The following is a 26,534-nucleotide window of genomic DNA, read 5'->3' as shown; positions in this document are numbered from 1 at the left end:
CTGTGTTTAACTTCTCAAATCCAGGTTTGTGTCCTCTCTTCCTTTCCAGCCTGTTCCTCCCAGCCTCACTTCTCACAGGCTCTGATCACCAGCACTGGTCACTAACCCTTGTTCCCTCCCAGCCCAGGGCTTTCCTGTATGCTGGCGGTGCCCCAAGTGCCCGTGCGGGGCTGAGAAGGCAGTGACTCACACAGGGACAGGCCTCGGCTGGGTCCTGCCTGGCACAGCTCAGCATGCAAAGCTGCGGCGGCAGGGCGGGGCGAACCCAGCAGCAGGTGCAGGATGGTGCTGAAGCCGGCTTCGCACAGCAGGCGGTTGGGCCCCTCTGCTTGCTCTTCAGCAAAGAGCTTGGGAGAGAAAGGGATGTGAGTCAAGTTCTCTCCTCGTGCCATGGCCTCACCCTGCCCCACAGACTGGCCTGACAGGCTCCTCCTCTTCCAAAAGGGTGGTGCACAAGCCTTCCCTGACCCTCAGTGCCCTTTCTGCAGAACTGTAGACTTTATAGCTTTTTCCGTCTTCTTCCTTCTTCTCGTTCCCAGCTAGGCCTCAACATAGAGGCTGGGGGTCTGCAGTTTTAGGCACTGTGGTACTCGTTTGGATACCAAGTGCCTACTATCTAGATGCTACTGGGAACGGCATACCAGAACAGGCCTCCTGGAGTGGGGTGAGCATAGCCACTAAGCACACCCCCCCCCGCCGCCCCCCAGTACCTCAAAGGCCAGACGAGTCAGCTCTTCCAGGTTCCTGCCCCCATCCAGAGCTGCTAGCGCAAGGGCCACATCTCGGAAGTCCACCAAACCCTTGGTATCCTGGAGTGAAAAAGAAACCAGGGCAATGTTGACTCCTCCCTCTTCTCAGCAAATAGTAGGGGTGATCCCTGTGATTGCTCCCCTCAGAACTGTGAGCCCCAAACTCTTTAGGATGGCTGGAATTTCTCTCAGGTCACCTGGTGACAAAGCCCTCCCACAAAGGAATCTCCTAGGAATGTCAGGGAATCCCTCAGGAACACTGAAGCTACCATGAAGTTTCTGACATGCCAGCGGACGGCAATCCTGGTCCCCAGGCTAGACAAACTGGTTCTCTCTGACTCAGCCTATGCAGAAGAACTGGTCCAACAGACGGAAAGGGAGCCACAGGCATAATTTCTTATGAAAAACGCGAGGAGCATGCCTGCTGTACCAGCTCCGCGGGAGACCACGGCATCTGAATTTGTTTCTGCTCTGCTACAGGCCAAGTCGGGGAAGCTCTTTTCAGGGACAGTCTGCCTCAATCTAAGGAATCTAGGCACGTGGTCACTCTGTCCCGTCAGAGGATGTTGAGGGTCACATTCTGCATCTCAGATCAAAAAGCTCCTTGGGACCATTGTTGGTTGTTCACAAGCATTAAGAATCTTTTAGGCCGGGCGCGGTGGCTCACGCCTGTAATCCCAGCACTTTGGAAGGCCGAGGCGGGCGGATCACAAGGTCAGGAGATCGAGACCATGGTGAAACCCCGTCTCTACTAAAAATAGAAAAAAATTAGCCGGGCGCAGTGGCGGGCGCCTGTAGTCCCAGCTACTCGGGAGGCTGAGGCCGGAGAATGGCGTGAACCCGGGAGGCGGAGCTTGCAGTGAGCCGAGATTGCGCCACTGCACTCCAGCCTGGGTGACAGAGCGAGACTCCGTCTCAAAAAAAAAAAAAAGAATCTTTTAGGACTTTTGTAAGTTGACCGGGGAACTTGGTTAAATCTTGAAATACACGGCTTGCTAAGAATCTTGAGAAAATTCCTCGAGAAGCTATAGGATATTTAAAATAATCTGCCCAAGTCCTACAGGTGCATCTGGGTCTCGAGCTCTCAACCATCTAACTGTCCAGTGTTGTTGCTTCTACGTGTCATCTTCCCAAGTAACCTTCATGGCTCTTCTTCAAAGACCCTCACCCAGCGCCTCACAAGGTCTGATGATTCCCCACCTTTGCCACTCCCTCAAGTGGTTTCAGAAATTTATAGTCCTCACTGATTATTTCTACCTTGTTCGTCCTCATAATGATAACATTGCTCTTAATGCTTGATTAAAAAATGAATCTTCAGTGGATTTCAGGGGATGGCCATCTAACAACAGCTGTTAGAACATGCACTGAGGACTCCAAACTGTGAGTGACTGATACGGCCACTAGGAAACGTGTCAGCCTGGAGGGAAGCCTGGGTTCTGCTCTGCTCTTTGTTCCAGCTCCTTTACCTGCTGGAAGTAGCCAAAGGCACCAGCCACCGTCTGAGGATCAGAGAGCTGTAGTTGCCTGGCAAACTCTTCCTGGCTGATCATTCGACTCCGGCCTGGCTCTGCCCCAGCGTCCACATAGCCAGGGGACAGCCTACAATGGAATTGTTGAAGGCAGAGAGCTGTCTCAGTTTCCTTCTGGACACACCATCGAGCAGGACTTCAGCCCCAGTACCAAGAGTTCCACCAGTACAGGTTCAGCTGCTGTTTTTCTAAGATGTACTGACTCATAGTCCCTTGAGAGCCCTTCTTACTTTTTTCACCTGCGTTATTACATATCCTTCCATGTATTCCCCATTTCCTTTTATTTACTCCATTATCTTTCTTTCCAGATTTTTTCATTTTTAAGATTTTCCTTCCTGCTTCTCATTTCTCCCCTTCCTACTCTCTGTTTCTCCCTCTCTCTCTCTGTGACACTGCTCACACCCTCATTTTCAAAACCACTTACCCAGCCTTCCGGAGCACTTTTCCCAGTTCCCAGAGCTGTGGCTCCAACGCCACCTTCAGTCGGCCCACCACAATCACAGGCAAGCTCCCTACGAACTCACATTCGGTGGCTGGAATGCCCAGAGCCCTACAGGATGAAGAGGGATAGGATGGAGGGGAAGGAAGCAGAGAAACTTCTGAGGGTTAGTTCCTGACCCTGGCAAGCTGACCGGAGGAGTAGATCAGGCCCCTTTAAATCTCCCCTCCTCTGTCTCAGCTGTTCAACAGCCCTTCCCACTGCCTACTCCACAATCTATGCCTGAAAACCTTGCCCCCCCTCCACCCCCTGGTGGCTCCTTTGCCCTGTGCAACTGCTCCAGGAAATACTTTGTGGGGCACTCACTGTGCCATGACCCTCTGAACATTGTTGGCATAGAGGGTGGGGTCCCTGCTCTCCTCAGGGCTGGGGTGATACACAGGAAGGAACTGAAACACAGACACACACAATTCTTATCAGAACCTCAGAGTGAGGTATGACCACTCCCACCCTCTTTTCCCAAGGTTTCAGGAGTGTGAGATGTACATTCTCCCACCCCACCCACGGGAGCCATACCTCCACATCCACAATGCTGCAGGGCTGAGAGGCTGTGAGCCAGAGGACTTGGAGTCTAAGAGAAGAGAGATTTCGATGCTCACCAATCTCTAACTATGGGCTCCTTCCCTGGCTCCCACACCCCACTCCCCTTCCCCAACCCAGGTGGGGAGTGGGAAGAGTTCTGCCTGTTGATATGGGGATGGGCTCCTAGACATACAGTCAGGTGGGTGAATATGCAGTTGGGAGACACACGGAAGGGCCAGAAACGCGGTAGAGAATGAGAGCAGAGCTGCATGGATGTGCCAGAGGAAGAACTGTAGGCAAGAGGAGGTTTGAGTAATGGAAGAAAAAGGCAAGAGGCATGCTGATGGTGAGGGCTCTCAAGAAGGGATAATCGAGGGAGAAAATCACAGAAACATGGGAAAATAAGTGCATAGGAGCCATAATAACAGCAGGAACAATTTAGGTGGGATAGCTAATCTAAGCACAGCCAGATTATATGGGGACATCAGGGGGAAAGTGGTGTCTCCTCTAGAGTTCTCTCAGTCCTCAGATGAAGAAGGGCCATTCACCTTGTCTGGAGATTGGAAGATGGGTCAGGAATTCTCTGATGGACCCCTGCTCCCCACCCTCACCCCAGAAACACCAGAACTCACACTCCAGGACCCCTCCATGCCCAGCTGGTGGTGTCCTATGGGAGAAACAGAGGTGAGGGCAGAAGAGCATTACTTTTTCCCCTGGAACTGGCCAATCACCTTTGAGCAGAGGGCCTGATCCCACCTCTGGTCACACCCCCAGTGCACATCCCACCATAGCACCAACAGTTTTCACTTATTTCCATTTGGGGTGGATTTGTGCTCCCCCTTTCCACGCTTTCTTGGACTAAGACTCACCAGACTGTTGGGGTAGCGGATGAGGACAGGCTGCACAGGCACCCCTGCGATGAAGGCTCCTAAATCCCATTTCCACCCCCCACCCCCATAAGGCAGAGGTTAGTACACAGAAGCAGGCAGAGGGCATGAGGTATGGAGGTCTGGGACAGTTCTCAAATGAGACACGGCTTTGCTCTACTCATTGATAATTTTCTCTCTGACTCCCCAACTTGTCAGCATTAGCTAGGAGGCCCCCTGTCTCCCTTCCTCTCCTAGCCCTCCCACCCTTCCACTTCCTGGGTTACTTCAGAGTCCCTCCCCAAATCTGGAACTTCTTTTTCCTACAGCCCATCACGCATTATCATTGTATTCACCTGGTTTGAACTTAAGCAACGCCTTTTTGTTGGAACAGGTGCCCTCGGGAAAGAATAGCACCTGCGGGAAAAGAGCAGCATGAGGTGAAGAAGGCTGAACAAGACTGAGGAGAGAGGAAAGGGAAGCCTGTTGAGGAGCACATGGCAAATGAGAAGATGGTCTTGAGACCCTTACCCACCTGCGGCCACTTGCCTCCTGAGGTGGCCCGCCTTCGGACCTCCTCCACCACTCTGCGGCGAGAAGCCGGGTCATGCCGGGATACTAGGATGGCTTGGTTGAACCGAAGAAGGGCTGGGTTTGGGAAGGATACAGAGAGGAATCACTTCATTCCTACCCAGGGGTAGTAACATCTGCAGCCTCCACTTCCTCAACAGTGTGAGAAGTTTCTGCTATCTCTCTTTTTTTTGTTTTGTTTGACACAGAGTTTCGCTTTTGTTGCCTAGGCTGGAGTGCAATGGCTGATCTCGGCTCACCGCAACCTCCGCCTCCTGGGTTCAAGCGATTCTCCTGCCTCAGCCTCCTGAGGAGCAGGGATTACAAGCATGGGCCACCACGCCTGGCTAATTTTTTTGTATTTTTAGTAGAGGCGGGGTTTCTCCATGTTGGTGGGGCTGGTCTCGAACTCCCGACCTCAGGTGATCCGCCCGCCTCGGCCTCCCAAAGTGCTGGGATTACAGGCGTGAGTCACCACGCCTGGCCTGTTATCTCTTTGCCCTGGGACAATCCCTTTATAGTAGTTGTCCTTTTAGAGCACTGACCAGAACTCCCTCCAACACCTTCTCTCTGTCCCAGCCCTCAGAATTTAAGACTGGTTGACTAAGGGTGTTAATTTATATTTCACTTGCCAACAGTCCCTCCCCACTTGGAGGCCAGTTCTCTCCAATGTCTTCATTCCTGACTTTTTTTGCCCAGAGTTGTCACCCTGCCCCTTCACCTGCTTTGAACCCTCTCACCTCCAATGACAGGAACAGAAAGGTTCTCAGCTCGGGACACAACTTTGGGCAGGTCACAGGGCAGCAGAACAATGGGGTCAAAGAAAGTGGAGTGTGGGGCAGCAACAAGGACAGGGGCTTGAAGGCGAGAGGCTCGCTGGCCGCGAACCCGAATCCGGAGGAAGCCCAGCAGGAAAAAGAGCAGGCGGCTCAGGCCTAGCACCCCGTTGTGGCACACAGTCCTGCCAGGGCAAGGCTGGGTATCAGCGGACGCAGTGGTTCTAACCCTCACCCGCCCCCAGGTTCAGGCACCGGGAAAGTAGGGCACCCCTCTTTTACCCTTAAATAGGATGTGACCAAGGGGCCAAGGTCTCTGGCCACTTTGGGACATACCAGGGCACATTACTTAGAGGTGAGGTCTGGGAACCACGTCTGAGCTTGGCTGACTCATCTCATCTACCCAAGCTAGACAGAATAGTTTCAGAATCCTCCCTTTTCTTCTTAAAGAGGGAGCAGAATAGACAGCAGAGAAGAGAAATAGGGTCTCTGGGGGCTGATTCCCCACTTACTTCCTCCATCCTGTAATTGGCTCCTGAAGCTGCTCCTCACTAAGACCGGCCACTTGCAGCCAGGCAAAGGGCCAGAGGAGAAAGAGGACGATAAAGGCCAGAAGCACTCGGATGGGGGCCAACAATGCCCCCAGGAGGCAGAACTGCAAAGGGTGCGAGAGAATGCCACTTTAGAGCTTGGATATGCTCCCTCCACAGCATCCCTCTCCCACAAAGGGCAGACCCGGGAGCAAACAGCCATCATCCCTTGCATGTGACAGGTGGTGTGGGAACAGAAGAGGGGACTGGGACCCAAGGTGGGATGAAGATACCAATGAGGGCAAGAGGATAAAAGATTAATGGCATCAAGGGCCTTATTTCCTGTCTTTCAGTTGTTCCCTACCCCACTTATAAAACCGAACGTCATAAAACGCATCTAGCAGTTAGAGGATTTAATAAGAATGCAAGCGAAAGTGCAGGGCGCTGTGCTTGATGTACAGTAGGTTAGAGATAGGTCCTCCTCCCCCACATCTTGTTCCATAAATAGCTCCTATGCCCAACAGAAACCAGGTGCACAGATCTTCCCACTTCGGGCCTAGGAGGCAGAGGGTTGTAAACAGCGAGAGGTCCAGTTTTCAGGCCCCAGGTCAGTTTCTAACACTGCTCAACAGTAATCCTATAGTACTGGGGGATACGGGAGACAGGAGCTCGGCCCCACTCCGCATGGGAGAGGTTGCCAGGAGCCAGGGTGACTCCATAGGCTGCCTTGGGGAAGAAGCAGGTAAACAAACCTAGCCCCTGGAGCCTGCCTCCGGGGAGGTGATGACAGCAGAAACCTTGGACACTCCCTCCCCACACCACCTCCCAGTTCCCCTAGGCTGGCGCGGCCCTCCACTTCCTGTAGCCAACCTCCCTCTCAGCCTCCCTGCCCCCACCGGGAGGTGCTGCAGTGCGGGGTGGAGGGGGGTTGGAGGGAGTGGGAAGAGGGAGTGTAGGAAAGGGCACAAGGTCGCAGGCTCCGGGCCCAGAAACGTCTTCCCTCTAAGTCATGCCTCGGAGGAACACTCGGCACGCCCCCGCCCCCACCCCCGGCTTCCCGTAGCCTCTAACTCCATCCTAGCCATCCGGCTCTGCAGAATGTAATCCGCATTCCCCAGCGTCCTTCATCTCTCCAACCCTAGGGTCCCCTGCAGTCCTCCATCCCCACCTACTCAGTTCTTCCACATCTTCGAGCCTGTCTATCGCACAAGCCCGCAGCGTCCTCTCCAGGGCTCCTTGCCCACCCGCGGCCGCCCCCACGTGCGCACCCTCTGACTCCAGCTCCGCAAGCCTCTCAGCCATCTCCTTCTCATGGATCCCCAAGCCCACCTTTGCCAGGGCTCAAACGGCCCCATTTTCTATCCCCACGGGTCCTTCCGACGCCCGCTCCCTACACATTACCTTCACCCTCTGGAGGCGGGAGAGATGTAACTCATGCACGAAGGGGTTGGGGGATGCTGGGGGTCCGGGGGTGGGATCGAGGGGGGCCCAGTCCCCCGGACTTCCCTGGCTCATGGCGGGAGAAGGTGGGAGGGAGGGCACCCCGGCCCCGGCCCCGGCCACCACTCTGCAGAGCAGCTGCTGCTGCAGCAGCGGCGGCGGCGGCGCTCTGGCCCGGGCCCCGCCCGGTGCGGGCGGCCGAGGGGCGGGGAGCAGGCGGCGCAGCCCAGCCCGCCCGCGTTGTCAGGGCGCCGGCCGAGGGGCGGGGCTTCCAGCGCCCGGGAGCCCCTGCTCCTCCGCGCCCGCCGCGGCGCCCGCAGCCCCTGGGGCCATTGTTTCGCGGCTGCCAGGATTGAAGCGGGCTACCCCTAGGCTTTGGCCCCTCAGTCGTTCCTCTCTGAAGACCTGGCCTCCGCCTCGGAGCCGGAGTGGGTCTTGGAGCCGGGCGCAGAGCTCAGAGTGCCCTCGGTCCCCGCCCGGGCGTCGAGGTCACCCCGCGAGCGCAGATCAGGGTGAGGCTCTTGGGTTGCTAGGCAGGGAGGGACAGGTGGGCCGGATGCGGAGCCCGACGGCTCGGGGGTGAGGCGGCGCCCGGCTCTCCCTGTGGGCTCCTTGGCCGGGTCCGCGTCTCCTCGCAGGCGGACCACCTTTCCTTCCCGGTCCGGGGGACGCCATCGCGCGGGGACTTGAGGCACTTGCGTCCTCTGGCGGCTGCATGGCGTCCCGCAACTCTCCACCTCCGCGTCCTGCCTGTGCGAGGCAGGGCCGCCTTTACTGGTGTGAGGGTTGCTTGAACCCTTGAGGCGCCAGGAATCCCTAGTACACTGACCCATGTGCTTCCCATGAGCCGGACAGGGTCTGGCGGGGGAGAGGCAGTGGTTGCTAATCTCTGGTTCCTCTCTGGGTGAACGCCGAGGACACGGTAGTAATTCCCCTCACCCACAAGCTCCAAGCTACCCTAGGAAACAAACTCTTTAGCCTCAGGCCATCATTTGAGATCTGGGACCAGGGAATTAGGTGAACTCTGAGATCCATTGCCATGACAAAAGGGATAAGAGTTTCATTGCTTGAGAAAAGAATGTGCCAAAGTTCACTTTGTTTTATTTCTTCTGCCCAGTGAATGGCAGTTAGGGAAGGTGAAGGAAGACAGTGAAAGAAAAAGAGACCTCTCATAACCAATAGCGTTTGCTGCCACTGGCTTCTCCTTTAAACCAAACTCCAAATTAATCTCCTCCAAGAAATTTTCTGAGCCCAGGCTGAGAAGGTTGAAGGCTCATGCATCCTACTGAGACCAAGGAGCTGCACTGGGATATTTTTGTATAGAACACGGAGGTTCCAACACAAATACATCATTTCCAAATTTTATTTTTTTATAGATAGGGTCTCGCTATATTGACCAGGCTGGTCTCGAACTCCTGGCCTCAAGTGATCCTCCCATGGGACTACAAGTAGTGAGCCACCGTGTCCAGCCTTTTTTTTTTTTTTTTTTTTAAGCAGATGATTTCAGCTTTCTCACCAGAATGGAGAAAGTACAACCGCATTTATTAATCTCCCTTGCCTTGCCTTTGGGGAGAAGGAGTTTTGTGTATGTGTGTGTGTGTGTTTTAAGATGGAGTTTCACTCTTGTTGCCCCAGCTGGAGTACAATGGCGCAATCTTGGCTCACTGCATCCTCTGCCTCCCGGGTCAAGCAATTCTCCTGCCTCAGCCTCCCAGAGCAGCTGGGATTACAGGTGCCTGCCACCATGCTGGGCTAATTATTATTATTATTATTATTATTATTATTATTATTATTATTATTTTGGTATTTTTAGTAAAGACGGGGTTTTGCCATGTTAGTCAGGCTGGTCTCAAACTCCTGACCTCAGGTGATCAGCCCGCCTCGGCCTCCCAAAGTGCTGGGATTACAGGTGTGAACCACCAGGCCTGGTCTCCTGCAAATTTTATTTGATGCACACGTGTGTGGAAGTCATACAGAATATAAAAACTCAGAGAAATGGCCAAATGGTTGCTTTTATACCACCTTGAGGTTACAGAAAGAATGGGAGCTTGCATCTGGGCAAAACAGGTTTTGGTGGCAAGACAGGTTATGGGAGGGGGAGAAGAAGAGGCTTGGCTAGCAAAGACAGTCTTGGTGAACAAATGAAATCTCACAGAGAGTAGCCTTTAGAAGGAATAGATGGTAAAAGTTTCTGTCAGGCCTTTAAAGATGTCAGACTCTCATTTAATCTTTCCTAGATCTGGACAAGGGAGAGCACCAGAGAAAGCCTGTCTGCATCAATGCAGATTCTCTGCAGATGCAAATTTCCCCCACAAAAGACAGCTTTGCAGGCTTTCCGAACAGTCATCTCAAAATATGTCAAATTTGGAATGAAATTTTTTGGTGCTCTTCAAGAGCAATGAATACTATGAAAACCCAACTACGGGGTAGAGTTTTGATAATCAAATATTTGCTAGTGTCAGTCATCCAGGATGAACTAAAAAGTTCATTTCTATGAATGAGTCATGAAAGCATCCACATTTCCCCTTTTTCTAGCCCCTCACCGTCTTTGCTATTATGGTGGCCTTTCTGCAGGCAATCTGAGAAGGGGCAACCCAGTTGTAAAGAATAATGTTAAGAAATTGATAATCTCTGGTAGCATCTGTCATTCCCTCCAAAATAGCCACCAGGCCAGACACGTTCCTCCTCCACCTGACCCCTGTATCTGTATCAGTCACCATTACCTGGGGGTAATGGAGACAATGACATATCAATGGAATTCTGCATTATTGGATAACATTAATCTTCTCTTGGAAGGGGGACCAGACAGAAGCCAGAAGTTACTCCTATCTAGACTCCCTCCCAACCTCGCATGTTTTATAGCCTCAAATAAAGCAGTCAGCATTCTCAGCATTCTTTTCTTCTTTTTCTTCTCCTCTTCCTCCTTCGCCACCTCCTCCCCTTCTTCCTCCTCCTTTCCCTTCTCCTCTTCCCCTTCCCCCCTTCTTTTTCCTTCTTCCTTCTTCTTTCTTCTTTCTTCTCTTCCTCTTCATCCCCTCCCTCCTCCTTTCCCTCCTCCTCCTCCTTTCCCTCCTCCTCCTCCTTTTCCTCCTCTTCTCCTCCTCCCTCTCTTCCCCTCCTCCTCCTCTTCCTCCTCTCCCCTTCCTTCTCTTCCCCCACTTCCTACCTCTCCTACTCCTCTTTCCCCCTCTCCTCCTCTTCCTTCTCCTTCTCCCCCACTCCTACCCCTCCCACCTCCTTCTCCTCCCCCCACCTCCTTCTCCTCCTCCTTCTTTTAAATAGAGGCAGGGTTTGCGTTGTTGGTCTTAAACTCCTGGGCTCAAGTGATCATTCTGCCTCAGCCTCCCAAAGTGCTAGGATTACAGGTGTGGGTCACTACTGGTGGTCTGTCCTTTTTAAATTTTTAATTATATTAATTTTTCATTTCTTTTTAATAGAGATAGGGTCTCACTATGTTGACCAGACTGGTCTGGAACTCCTGGTCTCAAGCAATCATCCTGCCTCAGCCTCCCAAAGTGCTAGGATTACAGGCATGAGCCACCACACTAGGCCAAGATTTATTTCTGTTATGAACTGAATGTTTGTGTCTCCCTTCCCCCCAGTTCATATGTTGAAGCCCTAGACCCCAATGTGATGGCTATTTGAAGGTGGAGTCTCTGGGAGATTGGGTCTAGATTAGGTCATGAGGGTAGGACCCTCATGATGGGATTAGTGCCTTTATAAGAAGAGAAAGAGAGAGAGAGAGAGATCTTTCTTTCCATGAGTACACATGGAGGAAAGGACATGTGAGAAGACAGCTGTCTACATTATCTGAAAGTCGGCTCTCACCAGACACCAAATCTGTAGGCACCTTGATCTTGAACTTCCCAGACTCTAGAACTGTGATAAATAAATTTCTGTTGTTTAAGCCACCCAGTCGATGGCATCTTATTACAGCAGCCTGAGAAGATTAAGACAATGTCTTAAAAGTTCTTAGAGACGATTCCATAGCTTTATCTATTATTTAAAGGAGGGTAGGTTTCTGTACATCTTGTGTTTTCCAAGCTAGTTCCAATTTTATAATTTCATTTTTTTCAATTAAGGCAATTCATACATGCATAGTTACACATAATTTTATTTTTATGCTTTTTTTTTTTTTTTTTTTTTTTTAGACAGAGTCTTGCTCTGTCTCCCAGGCTGGAGTGCAGTGGCGCGATCTCAGCTCACTGCAAGCTCCGCCTCCCAGGTTCATGCCATTCTCCTGCCTCAGCCTCCCGAGTAGCTGGGACTACAGGTGCCTGCCACCACACCTGGCTAATTTTTTGTATTTTTAGTAGAGACGGGGTTTCATCCCGTTAGCCAGGATGGTCTCGATGTCCTGACCTCGTGATCCACCCGCCTCGGCCTCCCAAAGTGCTGGGATTACAGGCATGAGCCACCGCGCCTGGCCCTTAGGCCTTTAATATTGTATTTTATTTTTTTAACATGTGCACTTTTATTAAACTGGTCTCAAGTCAGTGTATAGGTAACCCCTTGCTACTTTCACACCTCCAACCAATCCCAGGGTGACCAAAAGCCTTCATACACATCAAGTTTAGGGACAAAAAGTATGGCCCCAATGACTCATTCAATAAAACAAAATAGATGCAGTGGCTCACGCTTGTAATCCCAGCACTTTGGGAGGCCAAGGTGGGCCAATCACTTGAGCTTCGGAATTTGAGACCAGCCTGGGCAATATGGTGAAATCCCATCTTTACCAAAAATACAAAAAATTAGCCAGGCGGGGTCATGCGCTCCTGTGGTCCTAGCTACTCAGGAGGCTGAGGTGGGAGGATTACTTGAGCCTGGGAGGCGGAGGTTGCAGTGAGCTGAGATCGCCTCACTGCATTCCAGCCTGGGTGACAGAGTGAGACCCTGTCTCAAAAAAGAATAAAAACAAAACAAAAATAAAATACTATTAAGTTATTAAGGCTAAGATTTAAAACATTGTGCATTACATAATTTACATGAAAGCAATGCCATCACCTCCCCTGTGTGGACTTGGGAGAGGACTGGGCCATTTTCCTTAGAGAGAAGTGGAGTGGCTTTTGGGAGGGCAAAGGAACTTCCTGTAACGATACATTTCATGATATTTGGAATGACTATTTAAAACAAAAGAACAGGCCTGGCGTGGTGGCTCACGCCTGCAATCCTAGCATTTTGTAAGGCTGGGGCAGACACATCACCCAAGCGCAGAAGTTTGAGACCAGCCTGGGCAACATAGTGAGACCCCTGTTCTACGTAAGATAGAAAACTAGCAAGGTATGGTGGTGTGCACTGTATTCCCAGTTATTTGGGAAGCTGAGGTGAGAGGATTACCTGAGCCCTGGAGGTTGAGGTTGCAGTGAGCTGTGATTGGGCCACTGCACTACAGCCTCGGTGACAGAGTGAGACCCTCGGAGTGAGACCCTGTCTCAAAATAAATAAAATAAAAATTGAAAATAACTAGGTACAACCAAAGTTCTCGAACTTTGGGGGAGGCTCGCTCCAACAGACTGTTGTCACTTTCACCATTCCAGTTTGTAAATCCTGAATTATCAAGTCAAAAAAAAAAAAAAAACCCAAAACCAAAACAGAACCCCAAACCAATCAAACACACAAAAACCCCTCAGAAAACAGGTAAAGCCATGCCAATCTCATCTTGTTTTCTATGCAAGTTAGGTTTTTGTTAAGAGAGGGTATAACACAACTAAGTAACAGTCTGTTTAGAAGCATTTGCAGTGGAAGATGGGGGTGAGAGAAGTGGGACTCGTATTCCTGCCTGTGGATCTGCATCTGCTAGAAGGTGGACAGCGAGGCCAGGATGGAACCAATGATACACATGGAGTACTTGCACTCAGCAGGAGCAATAATCTTGCTTGTTCATCATGCTGGGAGCCAGGGCAGTGATCTCCTTTTGCATCCTGCTGGGCGATGCCAGGGGACACGGTGGTGCCGCCGGACAGCACTGCATTGGCGTACAGGCCTTTATGGATGTCCACGTCACACTTCATGATGGAATTGAAGGTAGTTTCATGGATGTCACGACTGCATGGTTGAAGCTGTTTTCCTGCCTCACCCTCCTGAGTAGCTGGTATTACAAGCATGCACCACCACGCCCAGCTAATTTTTGTATTTTTAGTAGAGACGGTGTTTCACCATGTTGACCAGGATAGCCTCGATCTCCTGACCTCATGATCTTCCCACCTTGGCCTCCCAAAGTGTTGGGATTTACAGGCATGAGCCACCATGCCCAGCCCCAAAATACATTTCTTTGAGAGAGAGATATATATATATTATACATATATATTATATAATATATACTTATATATTGTATATTATATATTTTATATGTTATATTAGTTTATATATTTTATATATATGTGTGTGTGTATATTTTAATAGAGTCTGTTACGCAGGCTGGAGTGCAGTGATGTGATCTTGGCTCATTGCAACCTCTGCCTCCTGAGTTCAAGCAATTCTAGTGCTTTAGCTTCCCAAGTTGCTGGGATTACAGGCATGCATCACCACACCTAGCTAATTGTTGTATTTTTAGTAGAGATGGGGTTTCACCCTGTTGGCCAGGCTGGTCTTGAACTCCTGGCCTCAAATGATCCACCCACCTTGGCCTCCCAAAGTGCTGGGATTACAGGCAAGAGTCACCATACCCGGCCTTTGATAGATTTTGAAATGGTCCTGCAAAGCTTTCTCTTGTTGGGAAAATCTACATTCTATAGAGAATCCTTGATCCTTTCCTGATCCAGGAAGGAATTAACCAAGTCTGACACCTTTTTAGGTCTGATAAGAGCTCTGAGGCCTGCTACCTGAAGGTTTCATCTGCATGATAAAACCTTGGTCTCCACAACCCCTCATCTTAACCCAGACCTTCCTTTAGATTGATTCCAGGTCTTTAGATAATAAACTCTTTCTCTTTTTGGTAGAAGATAGCTTAAAAAACACACACTCCAAAAAACCTCTTTCAACCAATTGTCAGTTTGAAAATCTTTGAATCCACCTGTGACCTGGAAGGCAACACCCCTCGCCCCCTCAAGTTGTCCCACCTTTCCTGACCGAACCAGTGTACATCTTACACTTATTGATTGACGTCTTATATTTCCCTGCAATGTATAAAACCAGACTGTAGCCCAACTATCCTGGGCACATGTTCTCTGGATCTCCTGCAGCTGTCTCATGGGCCATTGGTCACTCATATTTGGCTCAGAATAAATCTCTTCAAATATTTTATAGAGTTTGACCTTTTCATCAACAATTTCTATTCTTTTTTTTTTTTTTTTTTTGAGACGGAGTCTTGCTCTGTCGCCCAGGCTGGAGTGCAGTGGCACAATCTCTGCTCACTGCAAGCTCCGCCTCCCGGGTTTACGCCATTCTCCTGCCTCAGCCTCCGGAGTAGCTGAGACTACAGGCGCCCGCCACCTTGCCCGGCTAGTTCTTTGTCTTTTTAGTAGAGACAGGGTTTCAAATTTCTATTCTTTTATCATTTGTTTTCCTCGTCTTTTGTGTGTCCTGCAATGTCTTTGCTTCTCGCCACTCCTTGTCGGGTTGTTACTTCGTTGTATTGTCACAGGCATTTGAACCAGAGTGACTCCATCTTGAATAGGGGCTGGGTAAAATAAGGCTGAGAACTACTGGGCTGCATTCCCAGGAGGACAGGTATTCTTAGCCACAGGATGAGACAGAAGGTCAGCATGAGGTACGGGTCACAAAGACCTTGTTGACAAAAGGATGCGGTAAAGAAGCTAGACAAAACCCACTAAAACCAAGTTGGCAACAAAAGTGACCTCTGGTTGTCCTCACTGCTCATTATACACTAATTACAATGCATTAGCATGCTAAAAGAGACTCCCACCAGCACCATGACCGTTTACAGATGGCATGGCAATGTCAGGAAGTTATCCTATAAGGTCTAAAAAAGGGAGGAACCCTCAGTTCCACAAATTGCCCACCCCTTCCCCAGAAAACTTATGAATAATCCACCCGCTGTTTAACATATAATCAAGAAGTAACTATAAGTATAATCGGCTGAGTAGCCCATGCCGCTGCTCTGCCTGTGAAGTAGCCATTCTTTATTCCTTTACTTTCTTAATAAACTTGCTTTCACTTTAGTCTGTGGACTCACTCTGAATTCTTTCTTGTGTGAGGTCCAAGAACCCTCTCTTGGGGTCTGGATCAGGATCCCTTTCTGGTAACGTCTTCTGGTTGAACCATGAGGGGACAATATTGAGGAAACCTCTGACCCAAAGAAAACAGCAGTACCAATTGGCCGACTTTGAGTAAGTGGTGGGGTCCATTTAACCTGGGTAAAGGATGGAATTGGGTTAGAAGCCCAACTTAGGAGGGTTAGAGTCCCTACTAAGACAGAGAGGGTTAAAGGCCTCTCTTAATAAAAGGCAAACTTGACCAAACTTGGGTTCGAGGCCCAACTTAGGAAGATTAGAGCCCTTCCTAAGATTTAGGGGGTTACAGGTTAGAGGTCCCTCTCAGTAAAGTCCGTCTTGGTTAAAAATGGATTTGGCATTATGGGATGTTAACTGCTGTTCTCTTTGGATTAATCTGCCTTGCACTTTTTGCTGATGGCTGTGGATGACAGGATTAGGCATGTACAGGGTCACCGGACGTGGGAGCATTTTTCTCCCTAAAGGGGGAAACTTGAGAGCTGATGGGACTGCTGGAAGAGATCCCTACATTACTGAAAAGTGGGTGCCTGAACTTTTGATTCAGTGTCGCCGCAATGGGTGGGTCTTTCTCTGGCCTCCTGGAGCTATGTGCCCTGCCACAGACAGTGCTTTTCTCCCCTTTTCTCCTTTCTCTTTTCTATCTTTTCTGTTACTCAGAGCAACTGTCTGCTCTTTCATCTTGCCCAGAGACCACATGTTGAAACTCCTGGTTGGAAGATCATTGTACCCTACTTTTTTTTTTTTAAGCATATAAGCAAGAAGTAACTATAAGTATAATCAGTTGAGCAGCCCATGCCGCTGTTCTGTCTATGGAGTAGCCATTCTTTATTCCTTTACTTTCTTTCCTTTTTTTTTCTTTTTTGAGACGGAGTTTTTCCTCTTGTCCCCCAGGCTGAAGTGCAGTGGCACTATCTCGGCTCACTGCAACCTCCACCTCCCAGGTTCAAGCAATTCTTCTGCCTCATCCTCCTGAGTAGCTGGGATTACAGGCACCCACCACCATAACCAGCTAATTTTTGTAATTTTAGTAGAAACGGGGTTTCTACTGGTCTCAAATTCCTGACCTCAGGTGATCTGCCCACCTTGGCCTCCCACAGTGCTGGGATTACAGGCATGAGCCACCGTGCCCGGCCTATTCTCTTGAGGTCTCTGGATTGCAACCCCTTTCCAGTAACAGTATCACTAATTGCATAGCAATCTCAGTCTTTGTGACAAGTTTTAATATTTTAAATGTTTTTATTAACGTTCTCCTAAAATATTCCACAAACCTGTTTACTATTAGATGCTTATTGACAAGGAACCGTTTCTTTGTTTTTACCCTTTTTCTCTGCCTCTTTTGAATATACATGCCCTAGCATAATGGATTCTGCCAGTGCTGTACTGACGGGGTTGGATATTTTAGATGTTTTGCATTTTTTGTAGAGTAAGCCTTTGGAACCTGTAGTAGATATGTTGGTCCTTTCTCCTCTTTCCTCCTTAACAGCACCTCTATTTAGTTCAAGTATCTAGCTGCCTGACAGAGGCATTTGTCTCAGGGGCAGCCAGGGTAGCTAGAATCCATCTGAGCTAATTTCATTCCTCTGGTCAGTGATTGACTAGGAAAGAATGAGTGACTCTGGCCACTTGCTGAGGAATTTCTAGGAAAATTTTCCTCACTCTTAAGAGAATACCTTCATCTTTTGGATGTTTCTAAGTGTGATACCCATGGCTGCTGGAGCCATCTTGAAACTACTCTGACAGTCAACACTTGGGAAGGCAGACTGCTTGGATGCAAAGAATCTGGGCCTTTGATGACAGAATTGAGCCTCTGAACAAATTAAATTGAAATCGGCAGTACTTCTGGACTTCTTGTTATGTGAGAGAATATATTTTCTTGCTTGTTAAGCCAGCTAGCATTAAATAAAAAAAAATTACTCATGATTCTTGTTAAAAGATGGTAAGGCAAACTTTGTTCAATGGATTTTTAGTAGGGAAGAGAGATTAGGCTCAACTCCAAACAAAACAAAAACATGAACATTTATAGCCAAGGAGCAGAATGGACATCAGTGGGTGAAAACTTACTAAAAGGAAACCTCAACGGTAAGGGGGATTGTGGCAAAGCCGATCCAAGAGGATTTTTGCTGAAGGTAGGGCAAGGTGATAAGAAATTGAGGGTGGGGGATAACGAATTTAATCAGATACCAAGAGTGGGGGAGTTTTGCTAAACTGACCCAGTAGGACTCTTGCTAAAACTGGATTAAGTGGAGACAAACAAGGAAGCCCAAAAGTCAGGGCCCGGTTGAGAAGAGAGCTCAGAAGAGTCTGACTAGAGTTAGGTAAAGACAGTGTTAAATAAAACTCATAGGAGGTCATTGGTTCGACTAAGTTCCTGTACCAGGCCTGATAGACCAAACCAAAATGCTTAAATTCCACGTCACCAAGCTGAAATTAAGTAGTTCATCCCACCTTCTGAGAAATCAGGAGAGAGATAATAGCCAAATTCACAAACAGGTCAGTTTTAGCTGCCGTGATAAGGAAGTCCCCTCTGCCTTAACCTTTACAAGTAAAGTAACTTTGAAATGATCAATCTCCTTTTTGTTTTCTGTTTTTGATTTCCTTAGCCCTTTTCTGTCCATAAAGTCAACCTCCTCTGCTCAGCTCATGGGAGCACCCATTTTACTTTGTAGAATGAGGTATTGTCCGATTTTAGAAATGAAAATAAAAGATAATACCCCACCGGTTTAAGAGATTGTGTTATGTATATTAGTTTTCTACTGCTGTTGTTCAATAAAAATTACCAGGAGGCCATTGTTTCTAAGTTTCTCTGCTTATTCCCAGCAGACCTGACTAAAAATCAAAATGGAGTCATCCATGCTAAAGTTTCATGTCATCAAACTCAAATGAAGTTGTCTGACCTTCTGAGAAACCAGGAGAAAGAGATAACAGCTAATTTCCCAAACAGGATGTTTAAAATCTTCAATTGGCACTATAGTGAAGTTACCTCTGCTTTAATCCTTATACAAAAAAGGTAGCCTGGGCAAGCATGGTGGCTCATGCCTATAATCCCAGCACTTTGGGAGGCTGAGGTGGGTGGCTCACTTGAGGTCAGGAGTTCAAGACCAGCCTGGCCAATATGGTGAAACCCCATCTCTACCAAAAATACAAAAATTAGCACCATCACGCCTCTAATTTCAGCTACTTGGGAGGCTAAAGCACTAGAATTGCTTGAACCCAGGAGGCAGAGGTTGCAGTGAGCCGAGATCTCACCATGGTACTCCAGCCTGGATGACAGAGCTAGACTCTGTCTCAAAACAAAAACAAAAACAAAAGGAGAACACTCTTTGTTCTTTGCTTCTGCTTTCTTCAGCCTTTCCCTGTCTATAAAGCCAGCCTCTCCTGCTCACCTCATTGGAAAATGTCAGGCCTCTGACCCCAGGCTAAGCCATCGTAGCAGGTACACATCCAGATTCCTGCCTTAACTGATGACATTCCACCACAGAAGAAGTGAAATGGCCTGTTCCTGCCTTAACTGATGACATTACCTTGTGAAATTCCTTCTCCTGGCTCATCCTGGCTCAAAAGCTCCCCTGCTGAGCACCTTGTGACCCCTGCCCCTACCCGCCAGAGAACAACCCCCTTTGCAATTTTCCTCTACCTCCCCAAATTCTATAAAACGGCCCCACCCCTATCTCCCTTCACTGACTCTTTTGGGACTCAGCCTGCCTGCACCCAGGTGAAATAAACAGCCTTCTTGCTCACACAAAGCCTGTTTGGTGGTCTCTTCACAGGGACATGAGTGAAAGAAAACATACTCTGTTTTTTGGAATTAAGTATTGCTTGATTCTGGAATCATGAATAAAGCCAACTGAGATCTTTAAACTACTTTTGTTGTAATTTTGTCTTTTGACACTGTGTAATAAATTGCCAGAAAATAAATGGCTTAAAACAGCACCCATTTATTTTCAGTTTCTATAGGTCAGAAGTCTAGATACGCTTAGCCAGGTCCACTGCTCAGGGTGAAATCAAGGTGTTGGCCAACCTGTGTTCCCCTCTGGTGACTTGACTAGGGAAGCGTCTGCTTTTAGGCTCCCTTAGTTGTTAGCAGAATTTGTTTCCTTGAGGCTGTAGAATTCATGGTACCTTGCTTCTTCTCTTTTTTCTTTTTTTTTTTGAGACGGAGTCATGCTCTGTTGCCCAGGCTGGAGTGCAGTGGCCGGATCTCAGCTCACTGCAAGCTCTGCCTCCCGGGTTTACGCCATTCTCCTGCCTCAGCCTCCCGAGTAGCTGGGACTACAGGCGCCCGCCACCTCGCGCAGCTAGTTTTTTGTATTTTATTTTAGTAGAGACGGGGTTTCACTGTGTTAGCCAGGATGGTCTCGATCTCCTGACCTCGTGATCCGCCCGTCTCAGCCTCCCAAAATGCTGGGATTACAGGCTTGACCCACCGTGCCTGGCCCTCTTTTTTCTTAAGACAAGGTCTTGCTTTGTTGCCCAGGCTGGAGTGCCAGTGGTGTGATCGTGGCTCACTATAGCCTTGACCTCACAGGTTCACGTGATCCTGTCCCACCTGAGCCTCCTGAGGAGCTGGGACTACAGGTGTGTGCCTACCATGTCCAACTAATTTTTTAAATTTTATGTCTTGTAGAGACTATGTTTTGTAGAGACTAGATCTCTGTGTTGTTCAGGCTGGTCTCAAACGCCCGGGCTCAAGTGGTCCTCCTGCCTCAGGCTCCCTAAATGCTCTGATTACAGGCATAAATCACTGCCTTGCATAAATTAATGCAAGCCCCAGAGAGTCTGGCTTCTTCGTCTCTGACCTCCAGACCCTATTTATAATTATAAGGATGTTGACAAAAAGAATCAAACTCTGTAAAATATTTGAAGAGATTTATTTTGAGCCAAATATGAGTGACCAATGGCCCATGACACAGCCTAGGGGATTTTGAGAACATGTGCCCAAGATGGCTGGGCTATAGCTTGATTTTATACATTTTATGGAGACAGAAGATATCAATCAATACATGTAGGATATACAGTGGATTGGTCCAGAAAGGTGGGAAAACTTGAAGTGGGGAGGGGTGGTGCCTTCCAGGTCATAGGTGGATTCAAAAATTTTCTAACTGATGGTTGAAAATTTTTGTTATCTAAAGACCTGGAATCAGTACAAAGGAAGGTCTGGGTTAAGATAAGGGGTTGTGGAGACCAGAGTTCTATCATGTAGATGAAGCCTCTAGCTCTTATTGGACCTAAAGATGTGGCAGACTCTTAGTTAATTCTTTCCCGGATCAGAGAAAAAACCTGGAAAGGAACAAGGATTCTCTATAGAATATACATTTTCCCCACAAGAGACAGCTTTGCCATTTCAAAATATGTCAAAGAAATATACTTTGGGGTAAAACACTTAGTTTTTTTTAGGGCTTGCCATGTGATGCTATACTAGAGTCAGGCTGGAATTTGGTGTCTCATTGCTACAGGAAATCTGCTTTGTCAGTCTTAAGAGCTCTGTTTTAATGTTAATGCTGGTCAGCTGTGCCTGCATTCCAAACAGAGGTGGGTATCATGAAGCATATCTGATCCCTGCTCCCTTTCCATCATGGCCTGAACTAATTTTTCAGGTTAACTTTGGAATGACTGAGGAGAGGGTCCATTCAGTTGGTTGGGGGGTTTAGAATTTTATTTTTGGCTCACTTGATTATGTCAGGCTCATCTAGGCTAATACTTCTTTTGATTAACTCAAAGCAATTAACTAGGGACCTTAATTACATCTGTAAAATCCATTCACCTTTGGCAAGCAATGTAACATAATCAAGGAAGGTGTATCTCATCACCTTTGCCATATTCTGCTAGGAGCAAGTCGCAGGCTCTGCCTGAACTCAAAGGGAAGGGGTTATAGGTCATACAGTGGTGCTGCATACTAGGAGGTAGGAATCATGGTGCCACCCTGGGATGTGTCCATTATAGTCTAACTGATTCCATGTCCAAGATGAATATTGTTCTTCTGTTGTGAAGAAATGTACTTATTCTTCAGTAATAAAAGTAAAATTGTTTCCTTGTTCAGAGTTTTTAACTGTTTTATGCTCAGAATTACATGAGCCATAGGGAAATGCTGATATAGCCTAAAACTCTTAGAACATAACAAAGGCAATTGTTGACTTTGATGACTCAAGATTGACTTTCCTAAGGGGTTTTATTTGAGTTAGATTTTAATGAATGGGTAGCAGCCTGCAAAGAAGTTGAGGAGAAACAAATCAAACAGAAATGGGATCACATAGAAAGTTAATGAGGTCTGGGCGTGGTGGCTCACGCCTATAATCCCAACACTTTGGGAGGCTGAGGCAGGTGGATCCCTTGAGCTCAGGCATTCAAGACCACCCTGGGCAACATGGTGAAACCCCATCTCTACTAAAACACAAAAAATTAGCCAGGCATGGTGGCACACACCTGTAGTCCCAGATACTCGGAAGGCTGAGGCATGAGAATCACTTGAGCCCAAGAGGCAGAGGCTGCAGTGAGCCAAAATTACGCCACTGCAGTCCAGCTTGGGCTACAGAGTGAGACTCTGTCTCAAAAACAAAAAACAAAAAACAAAAGTTAATGAGGATATGAACACACCCATGTGGTCAGGTTGCTGGGACGAGAAAGGCAGGAGTTGAGGCTGGAGAAGGAGGCTGAGGGATATTCTGCAAATCATTTGAAGTTTTCTAAATTTGTATTTGTCGCCATGTCTAGGAAGGAGTAAGTAGAGGTCAAACAAAGACATGGCCGTATTCAGCAGAAGCTCTGGTTGTGGTGAGGGATGAGCTGGAGTGGGGAGAGGCTGGCAATCAAAGCTGAGTTAGGATGTGTTGCTGTGGTTCAGGTGGGAGGTGCTGAGTGAGGACCTGTTCTCAAGGTGGTGGTGAGGGTTCGAAAAAAGAAACTGCATTGAAACCGTCCTCACAGGGTTAACAAGAATTACATGCTGGGGCCTGGGCAGGAATATAATTATATTTAAGCATTCATTGGACCGTACTTATGTCCACTTCTTTGAACTACATGAAACTACATGGACTACATGAAAAAGTCATGTAGAACTAGATTCTCACCATTTGCATCCCCACTGTTACGGTAGATAGAATCACTGTCATTGGAATCATAGGGCCTTTAAGAATTGCTTAAGATGTTTTTCAGATCCAGAATTCCAATAAAACTTCTGACACTAACCAGTTTGAAGACCTCCCACAGAGGAACTGAAGCATAAGAATGTACTTTCTTCATCTTCCCATCCCATAAAATCACTTTTCAACCTTCCACCGATCAACAATCCCCACACTTCAAGCCCACTCTAAACTCCTTAATATCCCTATCCCCAAACTTCTTGAGTAGGCAGATTTGAGGTTCCCTCCCATCTCCTCGTTTGACTTCCTTGTGCTTCAGTCTCCTGTGTCTCAGTATACTGACTTGCTGCCCATTGGACAAGAAACCTACTACAGCATTTAGGAAATATTTTCGCGATATAACAGATAGGATTTAAAAATTGATTGGATTGGCCAGGCACAGTGGCTCATGCCTGTAATCCCAGCACTGTGGAAGGCCGAGACGGGTGGATCACCTGAGGTCAGGAGTTCGAGACCAGCCTGGCCAACATGGCGAAACCTTGTCTCTACTAAAGACAAAAAAGTTAGCCAGGCTTGGTGGTAGGTGCCTGTAATCCCAGCTATTCGGGAGGCTGAGGCAGGAGAATCACTTGAACCTGGGAGGCGGAGGTTGCAGTGAGCCGAGATTGTACCACTGTGATCTAGCCTGGGTGACAGAGCGAGACCCCGCCTCAAAACAACAACAACAACAACAACAAACTGATTGGATTGTATTGGGTTGAGGGAGAAAAATAAGGAAAGGAATATAATAGAAAGTTTCCAAACTTTATGAGGACTCTTTTTGAATGTAGGACAATTTTACACATTCCTCTTCTCAAGAATGCTTATCTTTTTTATGCCACAAAATCCCTCAGAATAATGTTCGCAAGTGACTAATAATTTTTTTAAAGACAAAATGTTTTCAATAACTGATGTCTAAAAAGATGAATGTACTAATTGTAAGTGACTAATACTATTAAAAGGAGGCCAATTGTATTCATTTCCTAGGGCTGCTGTAACAAAATACCATGACCTGAGTGGTTTGAAACAGCAGAGGTTTACTGTCTCACAGTTTGTGAGGCTGAAGTGCAAGATCAAGGTGTTGGCAGGGCCATGCTTTCTCAAGGTCTAGGGAAGGATCCTTCCCTTGCTGCGTCCCAGCTTCTGGTGTTGCCAGCAATCATTGATGTTCCTTGGTTTTTAGCTGCATCACTCCAGTCCCTGCCTCTGTCTTCACATAGCCATCTTTACTCAGTGTCTGTCTGTGTCTCTTCTCCTCTTTTTATAAGGGCACTAATTATACTGATTGAAGAGCCCAAGGCTGGGTGTAGTGGCTCATACTTGTAATTCCAGCCCTTTGGGAGGCTGAGGCAAAAGGATTGCTTGAGTCCAGGAATTTGAGACTAGGATGGGCAACATAGTGAAACCCCATCTCTACAAAAAATAAAAAAAAAAAAATTACGTGGAGGTGGCGGTGTGCGCCTGTAGCCTCAGCTACTTGGGAGGCTAAAGTGGGAGGATTGATTGAGCCTGGGGAGGTCAAGGCTGCAGCAAGCCACGGTTGCACCACTGCACTCCAGCCTGGGTGACAGGGTGAGATCCTGTCTCAAAAAAACCCTCAACACCAAACAACAACAACAACAACAACAAAGAGCCCATCCATTCCAAGTGGACCTCATTTTAACTACTTCTGCAATGAACCTGTTTAAAAATAAGGTCACCTTCTGAGATTCTGGGAAGGACATGAATATGGGGGGTCACTTTTTTTTTTTTTTTTTTTTTTGAGACGGAGTCTCACTCTGTCACCCAGGCTGGAGTGCAGTGGCGCGATCTCTGCTCACTGCAAGCTCCGCCTCCCGGGTTCACGCCATTCTCCCGCCTCAGCCTCCGAGTAGCTGGGACTACAGGCGCCCGCCACCGCGCCCGGCTAGTTTTTTGTATTTTTAGTAGAGACAGGGTTTCACCATGTTAGCCAGGATGGTCTCGATCTCCTGACCTCGTGATCCACCCGCCTCGGCCTCCCAAAGTGCTGGGATTACAGGCTTGAGCCACCGCGCCCGGCCCGGGGGGTCACTTTTTAACCCATTACACCAATTACAATGAAATACAGTTATCAAAATACTTTTACAAATTGGAATATGTTAATATATATTCTTTATTAATGCATTAAATAATAAAATGTAGTGGTAATTTTAAAAGCTAACATAGTGGTTTTTTTTTTTTTTTTTTTTTTTTTTTTTTTTTTGAGACGCAGTCTCGCTCTGTCACCCAGGCTGGAGTGCAGTGGCGTCATCTCGGCTCACTGCAAGCTCCGCCTCCTGGGTTCACGCCATTCTCCTGCCTCAACCTCCTGAGTAGCTGAGACTACAGGTGCCCGCCACCATGCCCGGCTAATTTTTTGTATTTTTAGTAGAGATGGGGTTTCATTGTGTTAGCCAGGATGGTCTCGATCTCCTGACCTCGTGATCCACCCGCCTCAGCCTCCCAAAATGTTAGGATTACAGGCGTGAGCCACCACGCCCTGCTGATTCTTGATTCTTGCACCTCAGCCTCCTGAGTGGCTGGGACTACAGGCACGTACTACCGCGACTGGTCAAGTTTTAATTTTTTGTGGAGATGGGGTCTCACTATGTTGCCCAGGCTGGTCTCAAAGTCCTGGATCAAGTGATCCTCCCGCCTCAGCTTCCCAAAGTGCTGGGATTACAAGTATGTTCAGTCCCATAATTTCTAAGTACACATGAATACAAATGACATGTCAAGACATCTGTAACAACTGTAATGTACCTGAAAACTATCTACAGTTTCTATTATGGACAAGGTTATAGGTATGAGTAATACTATTATAGCTTGTTGTCTGTGTTCATAATAGAAATGCCAATTATGGTTAGAGGGTAGTAAAAGTAAAGATGAAATTTTTTTCCTATCCCAGTTCATGGACTGCCCTGCCTTGCCCTGACTTCATTTCTGAATCTCCATTACTACGGTTTGAATGTTTGTATTCCTTCCCCCAGTTCATATGTTGAAACTTTAGTTCTCAGTGTGAGGGCACTTGGAGGTGGGGCCTTTGGGAGACAGGCCAGCTTTGGGAGGTAGGCCACCTTTGGGAGACAGGCCACTTTTGGGATGGATTAGTGCCCTTTTTTTTTTTTTTTCGAGACAGAGTCTCACTCTGTCACCCAGGCTGGAGTACAGTGACATGATCTCAGCTCACTACAACTTCCACCTCCCAGGTTCAAGCGATTCCCCTCCCTCAGCCTCCCTAGTAGTTGGGACTACAGGCGTGTTCCACCACACTTGGTTAATTTTTGTATTTTTAGTAGAGACAGAATTTCACCACGGTGCAGGCTGGTCTCAAACTCCTGACCTCAAGTGATCCATCTGCCTTGACCTCCCAAAGTGCTGGGATTACAGGTGTGAGCCACCGCTCCTGGCCATACATAGTGTCCTTATTAAAGAGGTCTGATAGAGGTCACTGGTCCCTTCCTCCATGTAAGGACATAGCAAAACAATGTCCATCTATGAGGAAATAAGCCCTTGAAAAGACACTGAATCTGCTAGCACCTTGATCTTGGACTTCCCAGCCTCCAGAACTATGAGAAACAAAATTCTGGGGCATATAGCTACCCAGTCTACGGTATTTTATTATAGTGGCCTGAATAGGCTAAGACACTCATGCTACAAGGTTATGAACCATGCCTTACCTAAGAGAAGAGCAGGTTTTCCTTAGGTTTTTGTGTTTGTATTTGTGATCTATACTCTAGATTTGC

At 47.9% G+C, this 26,534-nt stretch overlaps 1 protein-coding gene across 5 annotated transcripts in view; it reads right to left on the bottom strand.

Moving 5' to 3' along the window:
• The window catches only part of LOC105463639 (lysophosphatidylcholine acyltransferase 4), a 129,864-nt gene that overhangs the window by 540 nt on the left and 102,790 nt on the right, over positions 1–26,534 (bottom strand). For 2 of the 5 annotated variants that reach the window (XM_071067140.1, XM_071067139.1), the window contains exons 3-12: positions 4,701–4,813; positions 4,522–4,582; positions 4,169–4,227; positions 3,932–3,966; positions 3,294–3,348; positions 3,084–3,166; positions 2,703–2,828; positions 2,216–2,348; positions 711–809; positions 191–347 (exon numbers count right to left, since the gene is read on the bottom strand). In XM_071067140.1, coding sequence (XP_070923241.1) covers positions 191–347; positions 711–809; positions 2,216–2,348; positions 2,703–2,828; positions 3,084–3,166; positions 3,294–3,348; positions 3,932–3,966; positions 4,169–4,227; positions 4,522–4,582; positions 4,701–4,813 — 921 coding nt within the window. Of the gene's footprint in view, positions 1–190; positions 348–710; positions 810–2,215; positions 2,349–2,702; positions 2,829–3,083; positions 3,167–3,293; positions 3,349–3,931; positions 3,967–4,168; positions 4,228–4,521; positions 4,583–4,700; positions 4,814–5,475; positions 5,697–6,023; positions 6,167–7,442; positions 7,641–26,534 lie in introns of those variants that run through there. The other 3 variants (XM_011710838.3, XM_071067137.1, XM_071067138.1) reach the window with 3 other exon arrangements.

The sequence above is a fragment of the Macaca nemestrina genome, chromosome 7 (genome assembly GCF_043159975.1).
Source record: "Macaca nemestrina isolate mMacNem1 chromosome 7, mMacNem.hap1, whole genome shotgun sequence".
NCBI classification, from domain to species: Eukaryota; Metazoa; Chordata; class Mammalia; order Primates; family Cercopithecidae; genus Macaca; species Macaca nemestrina.
This window is presented reverse-complemented; position numbering and strand designations above follow the sequence as displayed.